Source organism: Tyto alba, unplaced genomic scaffold (genome assembly GCF_018691265.1).
Source record: "Tyto alba isolate M040663 unplaced genomic scaffold, T.alba_DEE_v4.0 Super-Scaffold_19, whole genome shotgun sequence".
Lineage (NCBI taxonomy): Eukaryota > Metazoa > Chordata > Aves > Strigiformes > Tytonidae > Tyto > Tyto alba.
In genome coordinates this window covers 4,975,666-4,995,951 of record NW_024881281.1, presented here as the reverse complement: position 1 = coordinate 4,995,951, position 20,286 = coordinate 4,975,666, and the positions used below count along the sequence as shown (strand labels likewise).

At 37.1% G+C, this 20,286-nt stretch overlaps 1 protein-coding gene across 2 annotated transcripts in view; it reads right to left on the bottom strand.

Annotated features, from left to right (window-relative positions):
* The window catches only part of NCOR1 (nuclear receptor corepressor 1), a 73,466-nt gene that overhangs the window by 12,080 nt on the left and 41,100 nt on the right, over nt 1-20,286 (bottom strand). For both annotated transcript variants that reach the window (XM_033004695.2, XM_042791567.1), the window contains exons 17-36: nt 19,517-19,579; nt 18,788-18,927; nt 17,917-18,043; nt 15,909-16,464; nt 14,404-14,533; nt 13,906-14,101; nt 11,244-11,417; nt 10,173-10,333; nt 9,652-9,772; nt 9,447-9,548; nt 8,857-8,954; nt 7,875-8,043; nt 7,138-7,278; nt 5,675-5,758; nt 4,895-5,151; nt 4,179-4,539; nt 3,421-3,645; nt 2,467-2,676; nt 784-933; nt 65-238 (exon numbers count right to left, since the gene is read on the bottom strand). In XM_033004695.2, coding sequence (XP_032860586.2) covers nt 65-238; nt 784-933; nt 2,467-2,676; nt 3,421-3,645; nt 4,179-4,539; nt 4,895-5,151; nt 5,675-5,758; nt 7,138-7,278; nt 7,875-8,043; nt 8,857-8,954; nt 9,447-9,548; nt 9,652-9,772; nt 10,173-10,333; nt 11,244-11,417; nt 13,906-14,101; nt 14,404-14,533; nt 15,909-16,464; nt 17,917-18,043; nt 18,788-18,927; nt 19,517-19,579 — 3,639 coding nt within the window. The remainder of the gene's footprint in view (nt 1-64; nt 239-783; nt 934-2,466; nt 2,677-3,420; nt 3,646-4,178; nt 4,540-4,894; nt 5,152-5,674; nt 5,759-7,137; nt 7,279-7,874; nt 8,044-8,856; nt 8,955-9,446; nt 9,549-9,651; nt 9,773-10,172; nt 10,334-11,243; nt 11,418-13,905; nt 14,102-14,403; nt 14,534-15,908; nt 16,465-17,916; nt 18,044-18,787; nt 18,928-19,516; nt 19,580-20,286) is intronic.

The following is a 20,286-nucleotide window of genomic DNA, read 5'->3' as shown; positions in this document are numbered from 1 at the left end:
CTATAGAAAATGAGCAGTTACAGTCCACAAGACAACTGATCCAAATGTAGCAATGTGCACTCACCTGGTCGAAGATAAAGTTCAGCAGGGACTGAAGCTATTCTCTCCCTCTCTCGTTCTCGCTCCCGTTCCCGCTCTCGCTCACGTTCCCTCTCCCTTTCCCGCTCCTTCTCCCTCTCCCTTTCCCGTTCCCTTTCAGCATTTGCAGCTGCAGAAGCTGCCAGGTGTGTAGGGTGTCCTGGAAGGTCCACAAGATAAAATGAAGTAGCAAAAAGAGATACTCAAGTTAAAGAATTTGATGTAAACACTTGCCAATATATTCTGCCCTCCATTTACAACAGAATTTCCCAAATACATTTTCATTCCACTCAAGACTATCCACTTATCTAGGAAGACAAAAGTTTAACATACAGTGACAGTGGAAGGCTCAACGGCTTTTTATTAAAGTGGTTTCTACACAGTTAGAAACTAGGCAGCTTATAGACCCAAATTTCACCCTTCAACATATTATATATGAGGTTAGTGAAATCATAATCAAGTGACTATAAATAAAGACCTGACAGAATGAGGCACATTCTGAATTTGTCAGTGCTCCTTCAGCTGCTAATATAACTATAAAGGATATCATTAAGAAAACCTTTGCTATCCAAGTGAGAAGTGCATGCAAAAAGCATCGCCTGAGAAAACATCAAAACATGACATTAATGGAAGCTAAATAAAGACTGTCAATTATCTCAGTATGTCACACAATTACAGACATTACTGAATCGTAAGAGCTCTTACCTGGTGAGAGAGAAGCAGGATTGTACGGCCTGGGAGGGAACGTAAGCTGGGTACCAGGGATATACGTGATTCTCTCCATGGGTGGTGTGCTTGTTCCTCCAGGATGAGGCACTAAGATAGTGGGAGCCATATTGTTCAGGTCAATAATTCCTGTTAGGAGATGACGTGTGTAAGAATGGCTATTCAAGGATGGACCGATGTTCTACACACTATATATGTTCTGTTAACTGATAATGGACAGCAGTGAATGTTTAGTGGAAAAAAAATATAAGAAAAAGGCAAGTGCAGAACTATATTCCAGATGGTTCTACTCTCTTAGATACGGCAATCAGCAATTTAGGAACATACTAAGTCAGAATTTGCATTTCTAGCACTCCCTTTAATTGCCCTTCAGAAAAATACACTTCACCTCTACTCAATAATCCCATCTTTTAGCAAAATGATATTACTTGACATCATTTACTCCCTTTTCCAGATCTTTTACGTTCATAAAATGAAATGAATTGTTGAAATGCACAAGTCCCACTGGAACTTCACTATAACTTCTCCCACTACAAAAACCACTTATCCTTTCATCTCCAGCCAATTAAAACACTACAGGATCTTATATCTTATCCTCAAGATAATTAGTCCCACCAACCTAATTCCCTCACATTTGCTATCTTCCATTCTCAATGGACAGATTATCCTATCCAGTAATCAGGCTGGTAGATTGACTATTTCCTGTAAGGTTTGTAACTCCTGGGAGAATGCCATATAACCTCAAGGATTCATAACTATTCATTTTATTAGTTTTTTTAAGACTTTGCTCAACATTTCAATGTGAAAGAGTTCTTCAAAGTCATGTCCCATAAAGAAAATCTTCATCACAGAAATATAAATCTCTCCATAGTGAACAGAGTTGCAAAGAAGTTGCTTTGCTTTTTTTGTCATGGCCTTATCTTCTAAAGCATTACTTCTGAGTTTTGATGATTTATCAGTTCCTACAGTTTCTTTGCCAAGTGTCTTGCTTCTGGTGTCTCTGAAGAAGTTACCAGTTCATTTGGCTTTATAAATTGTTCCTCCGTTTTTTTGACCTTTATGGTCTTACATCTGACTTGTCAAGATTTCAGTTTTCTTTATTTGAGGTGTTACACTGTTGCGAGATGCCTTTGTACTTTTAATAGCTCCTTCCTGCTGCTGTTAAATGTCCAGATTGACTTGGGCTTTTCCCTACCCTGCAACAGGTCACACATATTTGCTAACTCTCTAACATAACATCTTTAATCAATCACCATGTTTTTCACAAACCTTACCACTTTAGCTGTTGCTTTTATTTTAATTTTGAAGTTCTCATTTTGATACAATTCTCTTTTCTGCAGTTTGAAGATGAGTTAAATATTCTTCTGAATCTCAATTTAAACTAGCATAGAAATCCAGCTTCTTGAACACTGATAAGTCTGATAGCCTTCCCTTTAACAATATTGATTACATACATAGTTTTCATTTCCACAAAAGCCAGTTAGATGTAGGACAACTCATTCGCAAACACATCTGTATATCTGCACTTGTATGCATGCATGTATCCATCCATTCATCCAAACACATATATTTGCAAGCAGCAACAAAAGAAACAAACCAATCCACCAGACCACACCACATATCCAAAACACATTAAAGAACATCATAAAAACACAGGCATACCTCTCGCTCCTGCATACGGGAGAGCTAAAGTTTGCTCTCTAGGAGATAAGCCTCTCGTTACATCGGGACGTAAATTGACTTGCATCTGCTGTGAGGTAATGTAGTCATTTAGGATTGTCTGTCGTGTATTCTCCATTGCGTAAAGCTGATACTGACTTGGGTAGCCTGGGGTGGGTGAGAGCTGCCTTTGGAACAAGTAAGCAGCAGCAGCTGAGGATGAAGGAGGGAAAAAAAAAAAAAGATGATTTAGGAAGTAGTATGGGTGATATCAAATGAAAGTTTCAGATGTTTACATAACTTCAATGAGAAGTGGTGCTGTCAATTCTCTCTAGCCAATGCAAAATTAAGTAAAATAGCATTTTAATACTGATGCTTTATTGAATTTATGCGTTGTATGTGGACACAAAAAGCTAAATAATCCAGATTGGAGATATGCATTAGAGAAGAGACTGGATTAAAAACATAAATTCTGAAGTTCTTAAGATGTAAAGGGCTGAAATACCTAAAGAAGGTTAAAATGAAGTCTACTGTATTTAATATCACCAGGGATAACCTGATAATCCCTCAGTGAGAATGAATCATCATCTTGAATGGAGGGGTCCCAATTACACTTTAATTCTATAGCATCTTCCACATTCCTCCTTTGCAGGGCTTTCCTGAAATCTTTTAATATATTTCACAAATACTTCTCTAAAAATACTGTCTGAATTTTTTAGAAGCAACCTGGCAGCTTCTAAAAGAAAACTACAGTATTATACAATAATATTTTATTAAGTTCCATGGTTAGACATTAAACCTCCCACTAAACTGAAATCAAATCACAACAGTGTATATAAACATAATCTCTTATAAACAATAGGTGGCCATTGATAACTGCCTTTTAAAAGTATCTTTTCTGTGCATCAAAGCATACGATACTTCTAAAGCTAAAAAACCCAACTCAAATGTATTTACCAGGATCCAGAGCTCTGTGAAATGGCATAGCAGGATCTAAATGAGGAGGGAGGTGACTCCTATAAACTTCAGGAGTTGTTCCTCTGTGATGAGGGTCAAAAGGACTGTGAGTCACTACAGGATCAACCCCCGGGACTGGAGATTTTGCTGGCACACTCTCCCGCTGTGTTGGAGTTAGTGTGTTTTTCCTTTCGTGATTTGCTGGCTTCCCAGAAGATATTCCAGCTAAAAAGAATGAAAACCCCAAATTAATAAACTGCCTATTTTTCAATTACAAGTTCAGCTGTAAGAATACAGGCTCCCCTGGAATGTTCTAGAGGACCCTGCAATCTGATACAATAAATCACAGAGAATATTTTATATCACCAACTATTGCTGGTGAAAAATCTAAATCCAAAAACTAAGATTCTTTACCCTTCACCATATTATCTTCTTTATTTAGATACCTCTGTAAATCAGGAATAGCTTCTGCCCTTAAAACATTACCCTTGTAGGTAACACTTTCAGTGTGATCCATAATCAAATGCAAATTGAGACTGAATTGTCTCCCCACCTCCATGTTACAATACAGCAGATTTTAATTTTCTTATTTCAGTTAACAGCTTACAGCCTTCTAAGATTCCTTCCAGCCACCCTCCAAATAAAGGGAAGTCATTAGAATAAAAGAAAGTAGAACAGATTACAGAAACCAGTTTAAAAGTAAATTTAAAATTAAATTATTAAAACTTCTTGTCTTACTCTGGATAGGAATAACATACCCTCACTAACTCTATTCATCATAGGTGAACTCCTGGACATTGGACTCTGATAGTTCACAGGTGTCCTCCGAGCATTGGTATCATCATAAATCCCTGGGCTCAGCTGTGATTTGGGAGTTTCATGAAGAGTTGACCTGAGAACAGAGGGACCAGAGCTGACTACTGACGTGTGACGGGAACGTACTGCATCCCCGGTCTTCACATCTTCATATTTTCCTCGCTCCACCACCTTCACGTTTTCTGGCACCATTTCCAGCTGAGGCATTCCACGGGGTAGCTTGCTTGGTCCAGTGATTAAAGATTTTACATTGTGTTTGATGGCAGACTGGCCAGAGTTGCTTTCATATTTTATGGGTGTGCCCTGAAAAGGAGAAAAAGATCAGGTCAGGTTATCCTGCAAACGTTTCACTTGTGCTAAAAACTCACATTGCAGATATCATAGTTTATTGCTTCTATCCCATTAGCACAGAATACAACTGGTTCTTAGTGATTGTTACTGGTCAGTTCTCTCACATTTGCTTGCAAGTGTGTTCCCTACAGATGAAGTGTCAGGATTTTTCTAATATACAGAAAATATTTCTAAGCTTTGTAAGTTGGCAGCTTCCTTAGAACAAAACAACCCTCCCATGCCATTGTTATTATTCAAATATCTTGAAGTGATGCACTACTGAGTCTCTAAGCAACTTTATGAGTCTAGTAGTGCTCCTTGTATTTACCTGAGATATGGAGCCTTCTATTATTGGCCTGGTCGTCTGCACCATTTCAGGAGTCTTGCGACTCTCCTGGCTTAATAGGTCCTGTCTTGGGATTTCATGGATGGAACGACCCATTTCTTTTATAGTAGTGACTCCATCATACGGTTTCCCCTTAGTAATGGCTCCTTCAAATGTTCTTATGGGAGGTGACTCTCTCTTAATCTGTTTAGGATATTTCAAGCCTTCTTCAAAACTTTCAGCTGTTGCTCTTGGTGTGCCTTTTATAGAAAGAAAGGGTCTCATTATCGGTATTAATAATTACTAAGTCTCTTTTTTCACAAACAGAGCAACTAACTACGTGTCATAATGCCAGAACTTTGGTTTGCTATAGTCTATGATAATATATTCTGAAGTCTAAAAAAATCACCATAAAAATAATTCTTAACAAATATTCAATATATTACTGAAAGCATCCCAAGTTATTTCAGATGCTGAAAGATAGGAAATAACATACATCTTCAGAGATCCGGGGAATTGTTAGTGTTCATTAAAAAAAGTGCTAATTACCAAGTATTCGTATTTAAAAAGTCTGTTTTCCAAAAAGAAATAAAATGCTATCTTTACACACTAGCTTTGTATAGAGCATATCAGAAAGTGGCTAATTATGCTCTGAAAACATGTTTAATAAACTAAACTCCACCTTTAACACAACTACCGTTGTTAATAACAGTTTTAAAGTTCAGAAATCCGTATTTTTGAAGATGTAATTATTGCTTGCCTTCTAAACTGGCAATACTTTACCTTGCATTATAGAGCCAGACAACACTGTTCTCTCTTTTAGTTCAGCATGTGGGCTACCCCTAGGCAGTGCACGGCATATTAAACCTAAAATTAAAATAATTTAGAGAATTAAACAAGTGTTCAAAAAAACCCCACCCCAAAACAACAAAACCACTCCTTCTTCTTACAGACATCACAGATAGTATCTGTACCACAGTAGTACCCAGAGGGCCTAGGTTCAGTATGCTAGGCGTTGTATCAACGTGTTATAAACACCATCCTGCCTTAAAAAAAAAACCAAACACCCTTTCAGTTCAAGTATTCATGCTATTACATTGTTGCAAGTTATAACATATATAGAAAACACAAGGTACTTTTCATAATTAAGCTTAACTCTTGTCCCAAAAGTAGTCACTTTCTCTTAAACTCCACTTCATGTTCTTTATCTAGTAAAGAAAAGTGTGCATGATGGGAAGCGGGACAAAAAGAAAAAAAAACACCCCAAAATATAACTCAGCATCCTCCAACTTAATCAAAATTCTGAAACATCTGGGAAGAGCTGAATTTACTGTTCCTACAGTGGAAATCTAAATCAAATTGCCAAAGAACTCATAATTTTCCATAATTTGAGAACAGAAAATGTGTCAGAGTGATGAGACACAGCATGAATGTATCAGAGCAGCTTCTCATGACCAAAGAGCCCAAAGACAATCCAAATGCATCAGCAACTTAAAAGCAACACTTAATTTCCATATACAGTCTAGAAACCTCTTATTCATATTGTTCCATCTGATGAAAATGTACACAAAATAGCTTTTAAGGACTACCCAAAGATGGAACAAAATCCACTTAAGAAGTAAGACACCATAGTTCAGGCATGAAATATTTTCTTCCATTTCTATTTTTAAAAAACAATGAGAAAAGTTATATAATGGCCTGACTTGACCTTTGCAGGCTGTTTGATTACAGTTTATTAAAACAAAATAATACTAGAGATGCCCTGAAGCAGGATACGGCAGCTGTGCAAGTCTTCTGCTTGGCATAATCAAAAAGGTTTACTGCAGGAATGCAAAAGGTCACACCAATGTGTTACCAAGTTGCTATGCCATGGCTGAAACCAATATTTAACTAATGGGTGTGTCCATGGAGCCCATTAGTATCACTCTGAGTTGTTTCAGCTCTACCACAAGGGCTGGGACTATGAAGTCAGTTACATGTGTCAGATCTCCTAAGAGGAGCAAGTAAGAGCTGAATTTACCTGCAGTTATGGTAACATTGGAGCAGAGAAACAGGAAAATTAGTGTCTACTCCAGTCATATTCCCAGCATGCTTTAATGTGTTGGTGATTACATGGATTTGGTTAGTAGTGTAAGGTTTAAATCTAATTTCTCTTACTTTCCTCCATAAAGTAACTCTAAATACTGTTACATCAATGCAAAAGGTTTGGATAAAACACAAAACACCTTGAAAGAAGCTGTTTTTACCTTCCAGCGGTGCAGACACTGGAGACTCCCGCATTGACATTCCTTGCTTTATATTTCCTTCCATTGTATCATAGCTTCTCTTTAAACCAAGTTCATGAGCAGTTCTTGGACTTCTTGTTCCTTCACGAACATTTTTAATAGCTGGCAAAGTATACAAGAGAGTGGTTAGGAAATGCAGACAATAAAAAAAAAAAAAAAAAAAAAAGAAGACACGAGCATTACATTTAGTGAGACCGCAGGTCATTAATACTTGAACAACATAACTTCAATATAATACTGTAACATTAAATCTCAACCTTAAAAGACCTTTTATGTTTTTTTTTTTTTTTAATATATTTATTCAAACAGTTACTACATTATCAGTATTTCAATTAAAGTTCAAAGTATAATGATATATTTCTTTTGATTTTAATACAGATCATTTTAAACTTGGTTGTTTAACCTTTCAAAATAAAAAGATTCCATGACAAATTGGAAATAAATGGTATAGAAATTAAATAGTTTAATTATATTTTACATAGCACAGGAGGCTCTTCAGAACACAGGCACAATTTCTGCATTACTTTAGTTCTTACACCCTTAAAAACACAAGCAGGTCAATACTTCTCCCAGATGGCACCCCAGTGACTGAGGTTTATATCTATTCACTTGGAAGCAAATACACTTCAGCTATGGATTAGAAAAGCAGAACCTGCTGCAGTCTTGACTTTTAGCAGGTAGAATATACAAATACTTACTATCATAAGATAAAATATGCCCACTTTTGCCTTCATAAATAACATGGCCTTTGGCTGAAGCTTCTTCTCGGCACTTTTCTGGGCTGCTGTCTTCTGTAGCTAGCCGGGTGATAGTTCCCTTCAATAATGCATCAGCTGCTATGCCAGACTGGGACAGAGCTGGTGTACCCTGCATTTAAATCAATGAAATATAATTCAGAACATGTGTCTTTAAGAGAATATGGAGCAGTGAAGGAAAACAAACAAAGAAACAACAACAACAAAAAAAAAAACACAACATTTTTTAGATCTAGAAAACCAGTTACCTTATCAAGCAGTATGACTTAAACTTCTGTCTCTATTATTAGACATTTACCCTAAATATTAGCAAGATTATTTGTAGGCAATTCACTACTTTGTTAAAAAAATACAGAAAAAAGAATAGGGAGTACGATATTACAAATTATTTCATGACCTAGAACATTTACCCTATAATATTGTTTTGGGGGAAGACAACATATACTACATACTTAATGGTGCCATTAGATTTTATTTCTATCCAAAGTAATGAAACCTACCCCTCTCAAAGGAGAATTGTTACTACTACTCTCCATAAACACTACCATTCAAAAAATGATGAGACAAAAGGGATTAATTTACCTTTACACAGTATCTGCACAAGACTGGTTACAGTTGATTTTAATATTTGAACTCATGTGTGATGCTATTTTCATGGAAGTTGCTAATAAGCCATCAGGTATACCAAAGGCTCTGGTGGTTTTATTTAAAAAGTTTAAAGACTCATATACATGAAGATGAAATCATGGTAATGCTGACTACAGCAATAGGGGAATTTGACCATCTGATTGTATTAAAATTTATTTCCTCAAGGCAGTTCCTACTCTGTGATATTAACTTACTGTTTCAGACATGCAAATACATTCACGGTGATACATTTAAATACGCTGTTTTGCTACAGCCTTCTCAGGAAGTGGAAAAATACCTGAGTTATGGAGCCTCTCAAAGAAGGAATGGTCTCAACAGAAACTTTATTGGTTGGAGTTCCTCGTGTTATACTTCCCTCCTGTATCGTTGTGGTACCTGGTTTGAAACAAGACACACTGATAAATAAGAGAATAAATAAAAAAAAAGGTAGCTACTGTATTTGGAATAATTAAAAACTCTAGTGAGAACTGTTAGTTTACACTAAAATACAGGGAAATTTTCAGTTTAACAGCATGCATTTGAGGCAATTAAACTATTTCCTCTTTTAAGTCTTTTACAGACTAAAAGTCTTTTACAGCATTAATCCATGGTATTTAGTTTCTTTTGATGTATTTGGATATTTCACATGTATTGCTCCATGTATGATCTAGGGAACAATTTAATTTTGAAATTGGCATGCCTTGAAACAAATATTTTTAAATGAGACAGGAGGAGCTAACTACAAATACACATGCCACAGAAAACAGGGAACAGATTAATCATACAATACTTAAAAATAATAATTCATCAGTTTGAGTTCTAGAAGTTAAACTCTCTCAATTTTCTCAGGCTCTGACAAATTTTCTTAATCTGTATGACTTTCTTTACCTCGAACCACACTTTCATGTTGTGCCCTGACCAAGAGTCCCTCAGGTTGGGAATTCTGGCTTCTGGGAGAGAATTCCTCTTGTTTGATATAGGGCAGGGAAGCTACTCAGAAAAAGAAAAATAAAAAGTTTGGGTTTTTTTTTTTTTCTTTAATTATGAGTTATTAAATAGTCTATATGAAACACGTCAGCTTTTCTTTTCTTACCAGATTTGGCTGACTCCTGCTGCCTTGGCAGCCCAAGAGATATAGAACCCACTGATGGCTTTGCAGTTTCTTGGGTGTAGGAAGCTTGACTATGAGATGTTAAGTAAGTGCCAGGTGTTCCCTGAAACAACAAATACATTATGTATTAATTCTTGTTTCTGGAATGAAGATTCACATCTACGTTTAAAGGAGAATGCTGATACCACTATAATCCTAACTTAAAATGACAGAGTGCACCACTGCAAATTACCAAAGCACAGAACATCAGGAGTGTAGTGTCACAGTTAGTTTGGAAATTCAGTTCACCTAAACTGGACATCCTCAACCACACCCCTATATGTAAACATCTGCAACATGTCCTATTTTTTGAAGGCCCCTGTAATGCCTCGGCTTTTAAAGGCAGCATGTATAGGTCTTACGTGTTAATGCTGTGAACGTAAAACCGAGTACAAGATGTTGAAGGTTAGTGAAAGGGCAAAAAGTTGATGTAAGCACAGATTTTCAAACAATAATTCCCTTACTTGTGAGATTGAGCCTCCCATGATGAAGGAAGGTTTTTCTGATGGCACACTTGTTTTGGAGGACGGAATGAGTGGTGGTGGTGGTCTGGTGGGTCTGGTTGTGGGAAGGCGGACTCCTTCAGGTATATTGGTTATTACTTGGTGAGGTGCTGGTTGGAGAACTTGGAGAAAAAATTGTACAATAAATATTACAGTCTGTTTCAGCTCTACTAGTTGTTAGAGAGACAAGACAAAGAGAAATAGCACAGCTTATCTGACAATTTGTGGTGGGAATTGCCTCACTCAAAAGCTATCTAGCTGTACTTACAACTCTCAAATTCGCTGTGTCCAAGTGTATGTTATGCAGAGAAATGAAATGGAGAACATCTAACCTTGCATCAAAGTTCAAAAATAAGTGTCAAAAGCTGCACTGTAGAATTGCAGACTCTGAAAACCAAATATTTATAAATAACAGACCAGGGTACATTAATGTTTTTTGTTGCTTCCTGTTTTTAAAGAAAGTTCTTATTCTTCAAATGGAATGCAACTGAGTCAAGTATAATCTAAGCTTCCCTGATTTTGTCTTTTCTTAAAAGTGCATTATATTCTGAAGGGAAAAGCAATAATCCAAGTTTCAGAATTAAGATTTGTCAGTTATTTCACTGTTTTATAAACCATTCAGACTGTAACAGTAAGCAATTACAGTCAGAAACCAATGCCAAGCATAGCAGCAGCTTTCTCTTTTTCTCAATTCCCCCCTTCATAAGAAAGGCCACCCATGAATGACGGTTCTTGTATTAAGCTGAAAAACTCACGACAACTTTGTCCCTGTGCTGTTCTAACACTTCTCAGATCATCCCATCTGCTTAATAAAGTAAATGTTACAAAGCTGATGCAGCAATAAAAACCAAAAACATAACTGCACTGGAGCTAGAAAAATACTGAGCACCTATTTACATGCACACACAGAAAACAATCTTTTTTCTTCTTCTGTAAAGTGTTTAGAGAATAACTTGATACTACACCAAGCCACAGAAGTCCAGCTTTCAAAGGAAGACTACGTATCACTATGATACCTGACCAAATATTTACCTGGCGGGACACTATAGCGAGCTGCATTCACATCAGGCTGGGGGGAGGCTTTATTGAATTCTCTTGGAGACAGCCTGTATGGTGATGCTGACCTTGTTGCTGTATTTTGTACTTGTGCTTCCTGTTCTATTGCTCGTTTGACCTCAGCATAAGGCATATAGGCCACTGGTTTTCCTGCAAAGGTTAAGTTATCAGAAAGAAAAGAACCCTAGATTAGAAAGGTCCAGTTTGCAGCAGTTTTAGCAAAGGGCCTACTCCAATGTCAGATGCATTCATCAAGTACAACTGTACAATTAAAAAGTAGTATTAAGGTACAGCTTAATTTGTATATTGCTATATTTTTATCTCCAAAGGCTTGATAAGTTTTCTCATACTTTGCATATGTGAAAAACAGTACTTAGTTCTTTTAGGTCCTTTAGGTGAAAGCTCTGCTACTGAGAAAGAATTCATTCAAAGAAGATTCCTTCCCAAACCCTGTGCATCAGCCAAGCTTACATCTAAGTTCAGCCAGATTTATATGCTGATACTACCAGACAAAATGCCTCCCTTCCTTGTTTGCTTGCCCAGAAAAGTTACAAATCAAATTTCAAATACCAAGATTGTCCATCAATAGTGTTGAAAGGGAAAATGTATATTTACTCAATTTAGGAAATTAAAAATCAAGTATCAGAACTTCACAAATTCCTTTTCCTTGGCAATGGATAATTTAAGTATTCAAAATTACGAGCCAGAACAAGTCTACGGCAGCTGTGAAATTACATGTTTAAACTCTGTAGTCAAAGAAAGATGGCACTAGTCATCCCATAATAGCTTTCTAAAGATTCTTTACTATTTTATTTCATGGTAAAGTATTGTGTAGGTTGCCATAAACCAATTCAACAACAAGCCCTTTAGTTTGATAAGATACTCCACAACACAGGTAGCATTCTGATGTATACAATGCGAGGTTTTGAAACAGTCTGTGGGCTCTCTGCTGCACGCAGAAGTGGGTAGACAAGCTTCATATACCCAGTATATCTCAGGAAGTAGCTGTTATAATCATCTGATGACATCTCAGACTCTTCTAGTTTTCAGATTAAGGCGTCCAGGCTTGTAGAACCCATTTACATTAACCATGTTATCCCTCCCTCTCTGTCTGCCTCAATAACCACCTTGATTTTTGCTGGCAGAGACTTCACACCAGAACTTTCCCACACTTCATAATACTGTACTGCCAATGCCAAGAGTTATTCAGGTAGTACTTCAGTTAAACGGTACTTTTAAACAACCCCAGACTTTCCGCCTAAAGAAGCAACTTCCAAAATCCACAATCTTACCCTCCCCTCCACAAATCTACAAGCTCCCTTCTCACTATTTTAAGAGGCAAAAAAAAAATAGTTATGGGTTTTTTTCATTTTAATTAGGTAAAAGTAATAAAGGTAAAGCATTTTCATAACATAATTTGAAATTGTTATAAATATACAGAATACCTGAGTTTCAAATAACTTGATAGTTTATATTGCTAATACTGTGGAGACAACAGAAACAATGCACAAGAGTATCTAAAAATGCAGAATTATGCAACTGTAATGATATCTCTAACATTGTAACATTCAGCACATTAATCTTACTCAGTTTATTTCCCTGTTACAATGTGCAGTTTGTGGACCTATCCCTTTTCTAGTAACGAAAATTGAGGTTACACACTTAGTACAGAATTGGGCCTCCCATAGGTTATGGTTTTCTTGTACAAAAAAATAAAAGCAATCTTCTGTTAATTATCTGTAAATTGCAAGCTGTTAATAGAATTAAAGTAATTTCAGTTCAAAGAATAAAAATATAGCAAATATACACAGAGAGAAAACATAATATGAATGTCTAATGAAAACTAGTAAATGCATCCTTTGGATCTTATGCAGCCATTTGGATGATGTACATTTACACTTTCCATCTGAATCGCTTTCCTGTAGCCAGCAATGGTAACAGATATATCCTTACTTAGTCACCCTGACAGGTTCTGTGAACAGTTTTAGCCTTGTTCGGTACTGAAGGTCACTCTAAGAGCCACATTCTGGAAACACAGGTCCAGATTGCAGAGCTCCGTTCAAAGCCTCCTCCAAGTATTCCCTCTCTATACAAAAGCAACAAACCATCATGTTCTCAAGACAAAGAACCTTTCACACAGCACTTCTGCAGACAGACAGGCTAGAGTATGACAGTTCTACAGAATTTTTATGCCCTACTCCAGGGCTCAATGCCCATATGTGTACTTCAGTGGAGTAAAACATTCCTTTTAATTGTGCTCATACTCCTTTAGCAGGTCTCTCCCGTCTTCACCTCAAGCTTCCAAAAGAGGCTCCTCCAGAGCATGCAGTTATCAGAGTCCTCTCACCTGCACACCTCATCCTTCTGAATGTCTGTCTCTAGGAGCAACCGATTTTTGGATTTTACCCAAATGGAGCCAGTTTTTCTGCCTTGTCTAAGGGGGCTACAAGTTAGTTCAATACTGTAACTACAGCATGATCTGTACAGTTGACAGGTTCCTTCAATCAAGTGCATCATTCAATCAGAAAGCATTACCTAATTATAAATAAACTAAATTTTCATTCTTAAATGAGGCAGCAGTATAACACAGGGACATAAAATGCAGGGTTATTTCCATGACAGATGTGAAAACGCCTACCTTCCCACTCAACATTAGGGCTCTTGGAAGTGCCACAAGGGCTTACAGCACTTCGATACTCCATGTCCAGCTGCTCTTGCCTCTGGCGTTGCTCCTCCAGCAACGCTGACTCGTGCATTGCCTTAATGTGCCGTTGATACAGCGCATAACCACTCACTGGTGTTCCAACAGGAACAGTGCAGGGACTGCAAGAAACCTACAAGAACAGGAAAGTATTAACATCAGGTACATCAATACAGGTACTTACTAAAGTCACTGTCTTGCTCAATGCCTCCACTGCAGCAGCTGCAGTCTGTGAGTGTTTCAAATGGTCCACACCCATCTTTAAGCTATTATCTGTGTATTTGTTTGTACTTAATTTACTTTGTTATAATTTTTTTAAAAGGGAAAGTAAGTTATCTACTTCATTTGTTTCACCTTTTTTTGCCACTTGAGTGTTGCGACTAGTTTTAGGGACAATAAATACTCCTTCAAATATCACTTAAAACACCCCATTACCATAGGTGGTATGACAGCAGCTCGATGGTGAAGCTGTTGCAGGTCCATCTGCCCTTGCTTTATTGTGGACGATACCAGTATTGACCCAGTGGGATTTAACAGGGAGGGCTTTGACTCCCTGCTGAAGATACTGGAAAAAGAGATAGAAGAAATGGAAAGTATCAATAAAAAGACCAATATTAAACATATTTTAAAATTTACAGGCAAAAGTGTGCCTCACAACTTTGAAAAAACACCACATTTAACAGACTGGACAAATAGCTGAAAAATCAGAATCATGTTGTGTTTTGTCCCACAGCACATCTGGTGCAATAGGCAACAGATGCTGCTGTATTTTTATAATACACAGAAATACCAAAAGAAGTTTTTAGAATCTCCAATACCAGAAATTTTTGTATGCAGTTTCTATATGCAGAGTATCACAAGAATGCAACCTTCTTTATGAAGAATGCTTTAAAAAAAAAAAAAAGATAGGAGGCACTAGATATATTTAGTCCACAGGAGATAAACAAACAGTAGTATACAACAGACAACTTTCACGTGGAGGATCAATACATTTGCGAAGTGGAAAGATGATGTCTGAAGAGGCAAGAGAGAGCAGAAACACCATCAACCGCACTCTTCCAAAGACTACATGCGGAACAATGATACTGGATACTGTTGACATTTCACATCTATCCTCAGTACTGTGTGTATATTAAGACCGCTGAGAGGGAGGGGGCATTGGCTCCGATGCTACGCATGGGAATGCACCAACAGAACGCTAAAAAAGACTTCAGATATCAGTGGTGTCAGACACCCCCAAAAGATAAATGGTTCCAAAGGCATGCAGCATTGTCCATGTAAAGCCCTATATACTCATGTGGGTTATCCACAATGTTTTGGGCCAAGTTCCCAGGAACCAGGAAGTTTGCATGAAGACGCCATACGCTTTGGAAAAAGAGGTCACCCATTTCTCAGGACACTTGCTTGTTAATTTATGGACACTGACTGTTAAGAGTGAGAAATACTTCCACTACTCTATTACTAATAGTCTTTCAGAAATTCAGTTCTACTGACTGATAGAACATGGTTCAATGACAGTAATTGGGTACAGGACTCCAGAGGTTATACAAGCAAATAAACATGAAATGTTAAAAGGTAACTAAAGTATCAATATTTTAAGCCCCAAAATTCTTTACGGGACAAACAGCTTGATTTCCATCATTGCCTAGTTTCCCAGGTAGTTGTGCTAGTTTGCTACCTACCTAGTTAGTCTATCACCATGGAATTTTGCCTTACCCTGCCTTAGAAGGCCCTTCTATCAGCTTTTCATCAAAATTCTAAATCAACATTTCCCTCTGTTGCACTTCCAGAAAAGACTCTTTAGAAATGCTTTCCCTAGTAGAAACTTGCAACAAAAATGTTGCTACTGATGACAGTTTTTAAATCACTGTGAAGTAAAACCACTTTTTAAACAACTTCTTAAAGGTTGCAATATTTGAACGCTATGCAGTTGAACTCACCCTTGTCTGTCAGGTTCTCCATCAACTTCCTCATCAGCACTACAGGTGGCACTTGAATCGTTATCTGAATGGGATTCCTGTCTTGCTGTATTAACTTGTTGTGACAGACTATAGTCCATTTCCTCTGGTTCTGACTTTTCCTTGGGTTTCTCCATATCTCTCTCTTTGGTATCACTCTCTATTTTCACTTGAATATTCTCTGGTAGCCTCATTTCAGTCTCTACAGGTTCTACTTTGGTATGCACTGGAAGAGTAATCACAGGCTTAGCTTCAACTGCATGGCTTCTACTGTCAACCTCCATAGGCTCTTCTGCCTCGTTATTTATTTCTTCCTTAACCTGTGGCTCAGGGTTCTGACTTTCAGCTGTTGATACACTTTGGGCTGTTAAGGAGGGAGATGTGCTGGTTGCAGGTTTAATGGTAGATTCTTGTTCTGCTGTCGCCTCAGTGGTTACTTTCGAAGCAGCACTCTCAGATGGTGTTTCTTCACTTGGCTTAGCAGGTTCTGCTGGAGTTGGAGATGGAGCACTTTCTGTATCGGAACTATTTTCAGCACCTGGAGGGGAAAACAAAACAAAACAAAACAAAACCATTTGGCATAAAGGTTCAACGTTAATGAAATCTAACTAGGTTTCAAAGAACTGCTCCTTTAGAATACTCAAATATCTATCTACTGTCCCAAAGCACAACAAGACAATTGCACTGAAGAATTGACTCACAAAGGGAGAATAACCAAAAATCAGCAGATATAGGTTAAGGAGGGAGATTAGAATTACAAAAATAAGACTGCTTAACTAGCTCTGATCTTGCAGAGAGGCAGCCAAGTAAACTCTTGTGCATATGTCAGAGACTTGATACTTCCATATACGATGCAGCTTTATTACAAGATTAGAGTCAACATTCACAGTACCCAAGGTGCAGCTTTAATGATTCAAATCAACATGTTTTAGAAGCGTCACTAGCAGAAGTGACAAAACACTGATTTTACATGAAAATCAGTTACATTTTATAGACATGCTGACTTGCAGTTCTTGCTGTAAGTTAACAGTTCTAGTTTACTTTTTTTGTACATCACCATTGTTTTCTTGAAAATGTCATCTTTGCTCTGTGAAAGGTGTGAACAGCATTGACAACCGGATACCAATTATAGAAGGGTATTGATTTTTGCAGTAGAGAACCTTCCTCCTCTTTTTGGCCTAGTTTGTGAATTCCATTATATTATAAATAGCTTTTAGATAAATAAAAGCATTTATGAAAAACTATGGCAACCCCTAGAACATAGATGTTATATTCAAGTCTTCTGATTAGATTCTTCATTCCTTAGACCCACATCAATATTTTAAAAATGACTGTTAAACTAATGGATGCAGTAAGGATCCATCAATTTTAACCTACCCATCTGTAAAACAAGTAATTAATTTTGACTTATTATACAAATGGACAATTTGCTGGATTACACATGCTGCAGCTTAAAAAATACCGACAACTAAAGACCAATATCCCCAACACTTAGCCATATTCTTTCATGCACGACTTATGAATTCTATTGCTTACAGCTCCACAAAAGGCTGGCCAAGACTGACTGATGTCGAGTGCCTAAAATTATTAGCAGTTGCAACCAATAAATTTGAAAACAAACAAACAGAAAACCCCCACCACTTCAATTTGCCTGTCTGAAGCTTTACTGAGGCTATCAACTAACAAAGGCAACATATATCTTTGATGCATCTTGTTTCAACATACACAGATTTTATGATCAGGTGCTGCCTATTTACCCTCTAAATGATAGCATAGTCAAAGCACCTCAAAATGTTAAGCAATAACATCTTAAGGCTGCTCAAAACTAAAAATGCTTTTCCCCTCCCGTGAGTTCCAACTGCTAAAATCCAACTGTTACATAGTATTTGAGCACTACAGTATTAAGTGGAGCACAGCTTTCTGAGCGTATAATTGGCACAAAACATAGGCCCTTTCCTGTGCACACACAAATCTCCTTCCCAGATGTTACCTTCACTGTCTTCTGGATTCTCTTCTTCATTAGATGCTTCAATATCTTCATCCTCCTGAGCTGACACAGTCGAAGCTACACTCTCACACTGTGATACATCTCGCTCCTCACGGGGCCTTCGTGAAGACTGATAAAGACATGGCATTTACATTGTACTGAAAATTTGCAAGTATTATTTCCTTTTATATGCATTCTCATTTATCAATCTGAGGTTGAAATGAAAGACAGAGAATCTCTGTTTAGCACAGCATTCATTTGCAAGGGCACACTCTTTCAACTTTAAGCCAGCTTATGCTGCTCCTGATCAAAAATAAGCTTGGAAACAAACCACTGCCTCAAGATATGTTTGGGGGACAACAGAACTAGTGCAGCAAACACAGACACTGATTCTCTTCACTTCAGTAAGAGAAGATGAGAATAACACTGCAACTTAAAGGATTCCAACACTCAGAATTCAAACTTAGATGCCTCAAACCTTTCAGTTCCTGGTTTCTACCAACTCTCTTGCTCCATTTTGTAAGATTAGTGCTTATTGTGTTTCAAGGCAACTGCTCCACATCAATGACCTGAACTTCTATAGTTGCTGGTATACTGATGAGGAATGTGGTTTTTTAGAGCACTAAAAGAATTCTTCAGGCTTGAGTGTTCTATCTGATAGAGAATGTTTTATTGCATTTTAAACCAAAAAGTGATTAATATCACAGGTCTGTGAGCATCAGCCAACTTTTTTAGGAGATTTATGTCTCAACACAAAAACAAATAGGAAAGGAAACAAGTGGTGATTTCAAAGCAGTCTTAGTGAAGTGTGATGAATGACTTCAGAAAGATGCAAGTTTTCCCCTGAAAAATATTGCATGCCCACTGCACTTACCTTCTGTTTGTGCTGTTGGAGGAGGCTGTCCAGATTGTGTCTCCTTTTATAGTTGAAGTAGAAGTTCTTACACTGAGCTTCACTTTTTGTCCCAACCATTTTGGCAATTGCTGCCCAGTTTCGCCCATGTTCCACTAGGCCTGTTCAAACATATAGGAACCAATATTTACTATGATAAATAATTCATCTATCTAAACCCAAATAAATGGAACAACAATGCCTATGGGAAAGTAAGATATAAAAGTACTGCTGTCCTTAAGAGAACTCTCACTATGACAATGTATTTGATAACTACTTATGGGGAGAAAAAAAGCTGTGTCAACCTGAATGTCTGTTTATGAAGCCTTCAAGTGTAACTCTCTGCTGTTGCTAATATGTAACACCTCTGCTAAAATACTGATTATATGCATCAAATTTACAGGTAAGAGTATCTGCCAAATGAATAGACAAGTTATAAACTACGTAAGCTTTCCTATGAAAAGAATGTCTTATACAAAAGGAATTTTTGTAACTTATAAACACATTACTTTGAAAAGGTACATGACATACACACCTTCACATCTACTTCACAGACTTCTGTAGACCAAGTACATCATCAAACAGTTCTAAGTAACCCATACGAAAAAAGTCAACATGAGTCTCAAAAAACTGATTTTGTAAATTATTGTGATTTTGTAAATAGAAGTATTCAGAAAGTATTTTGAAAGTCAAAAGCTTTACAAGGTTTACCTTTCTTAGCAACTTCCATTTCTTCTTCTGTCCAGCGGGATGTCTCCACAGGCTCTGTAGAAGCTGAAATAGAAACAAAGACACTGATCAAAGACCAGGATTCACTATTATGGTACTAATCATGCATCCCATAGTCAGCTAATCTATTCACATTAAGGCTTGTTCAATCACTCTTGTCAGTGGGAAGTAGTTCCTCTCCATTAAACCAAGCTAAAGTTATAGTAGGAACCATCACAATCTCAGCACAGCAAACTGTTCAAAACTATTCTTCCTACAAAGCTATGATTAATTAGCTGTCAAGGAAGAGTTGTAAGTAACTTAGATTTATCATTTAATTTTTATTTAAACCATCGATAATTACTACCAACTATTAAAAGCAGCAATCCAACATGCTATAAGCTAGTTCCATGTTATTTCACAGACTATTGTGGAAAGGACTGAAATGGTTATTTATTTGTTTGTGGGTATCAAGAAATTTACTATTCTTGTATTCACTGAACCTCCTATGGGACAAACAGAGGAAAAATAAAATAAAACAAAAAAACGGTAAGTAAAAACAAGGAGGAAACTAAGTATGATTCAACACAAAATACTTTTCATTCACTTCTCTGGATTTTATATCATTCTGTTTAAATTTCTGAATGGTATTAAGCTGCAACAGCCTTCATTTCATTTTCATAAAATCTGTTACTATGCACAGCATGCAACATGGACCCTTCAACAACTTCCATTAACAAGCAATAGAAATAGGACACTATAAAGTATCTGGA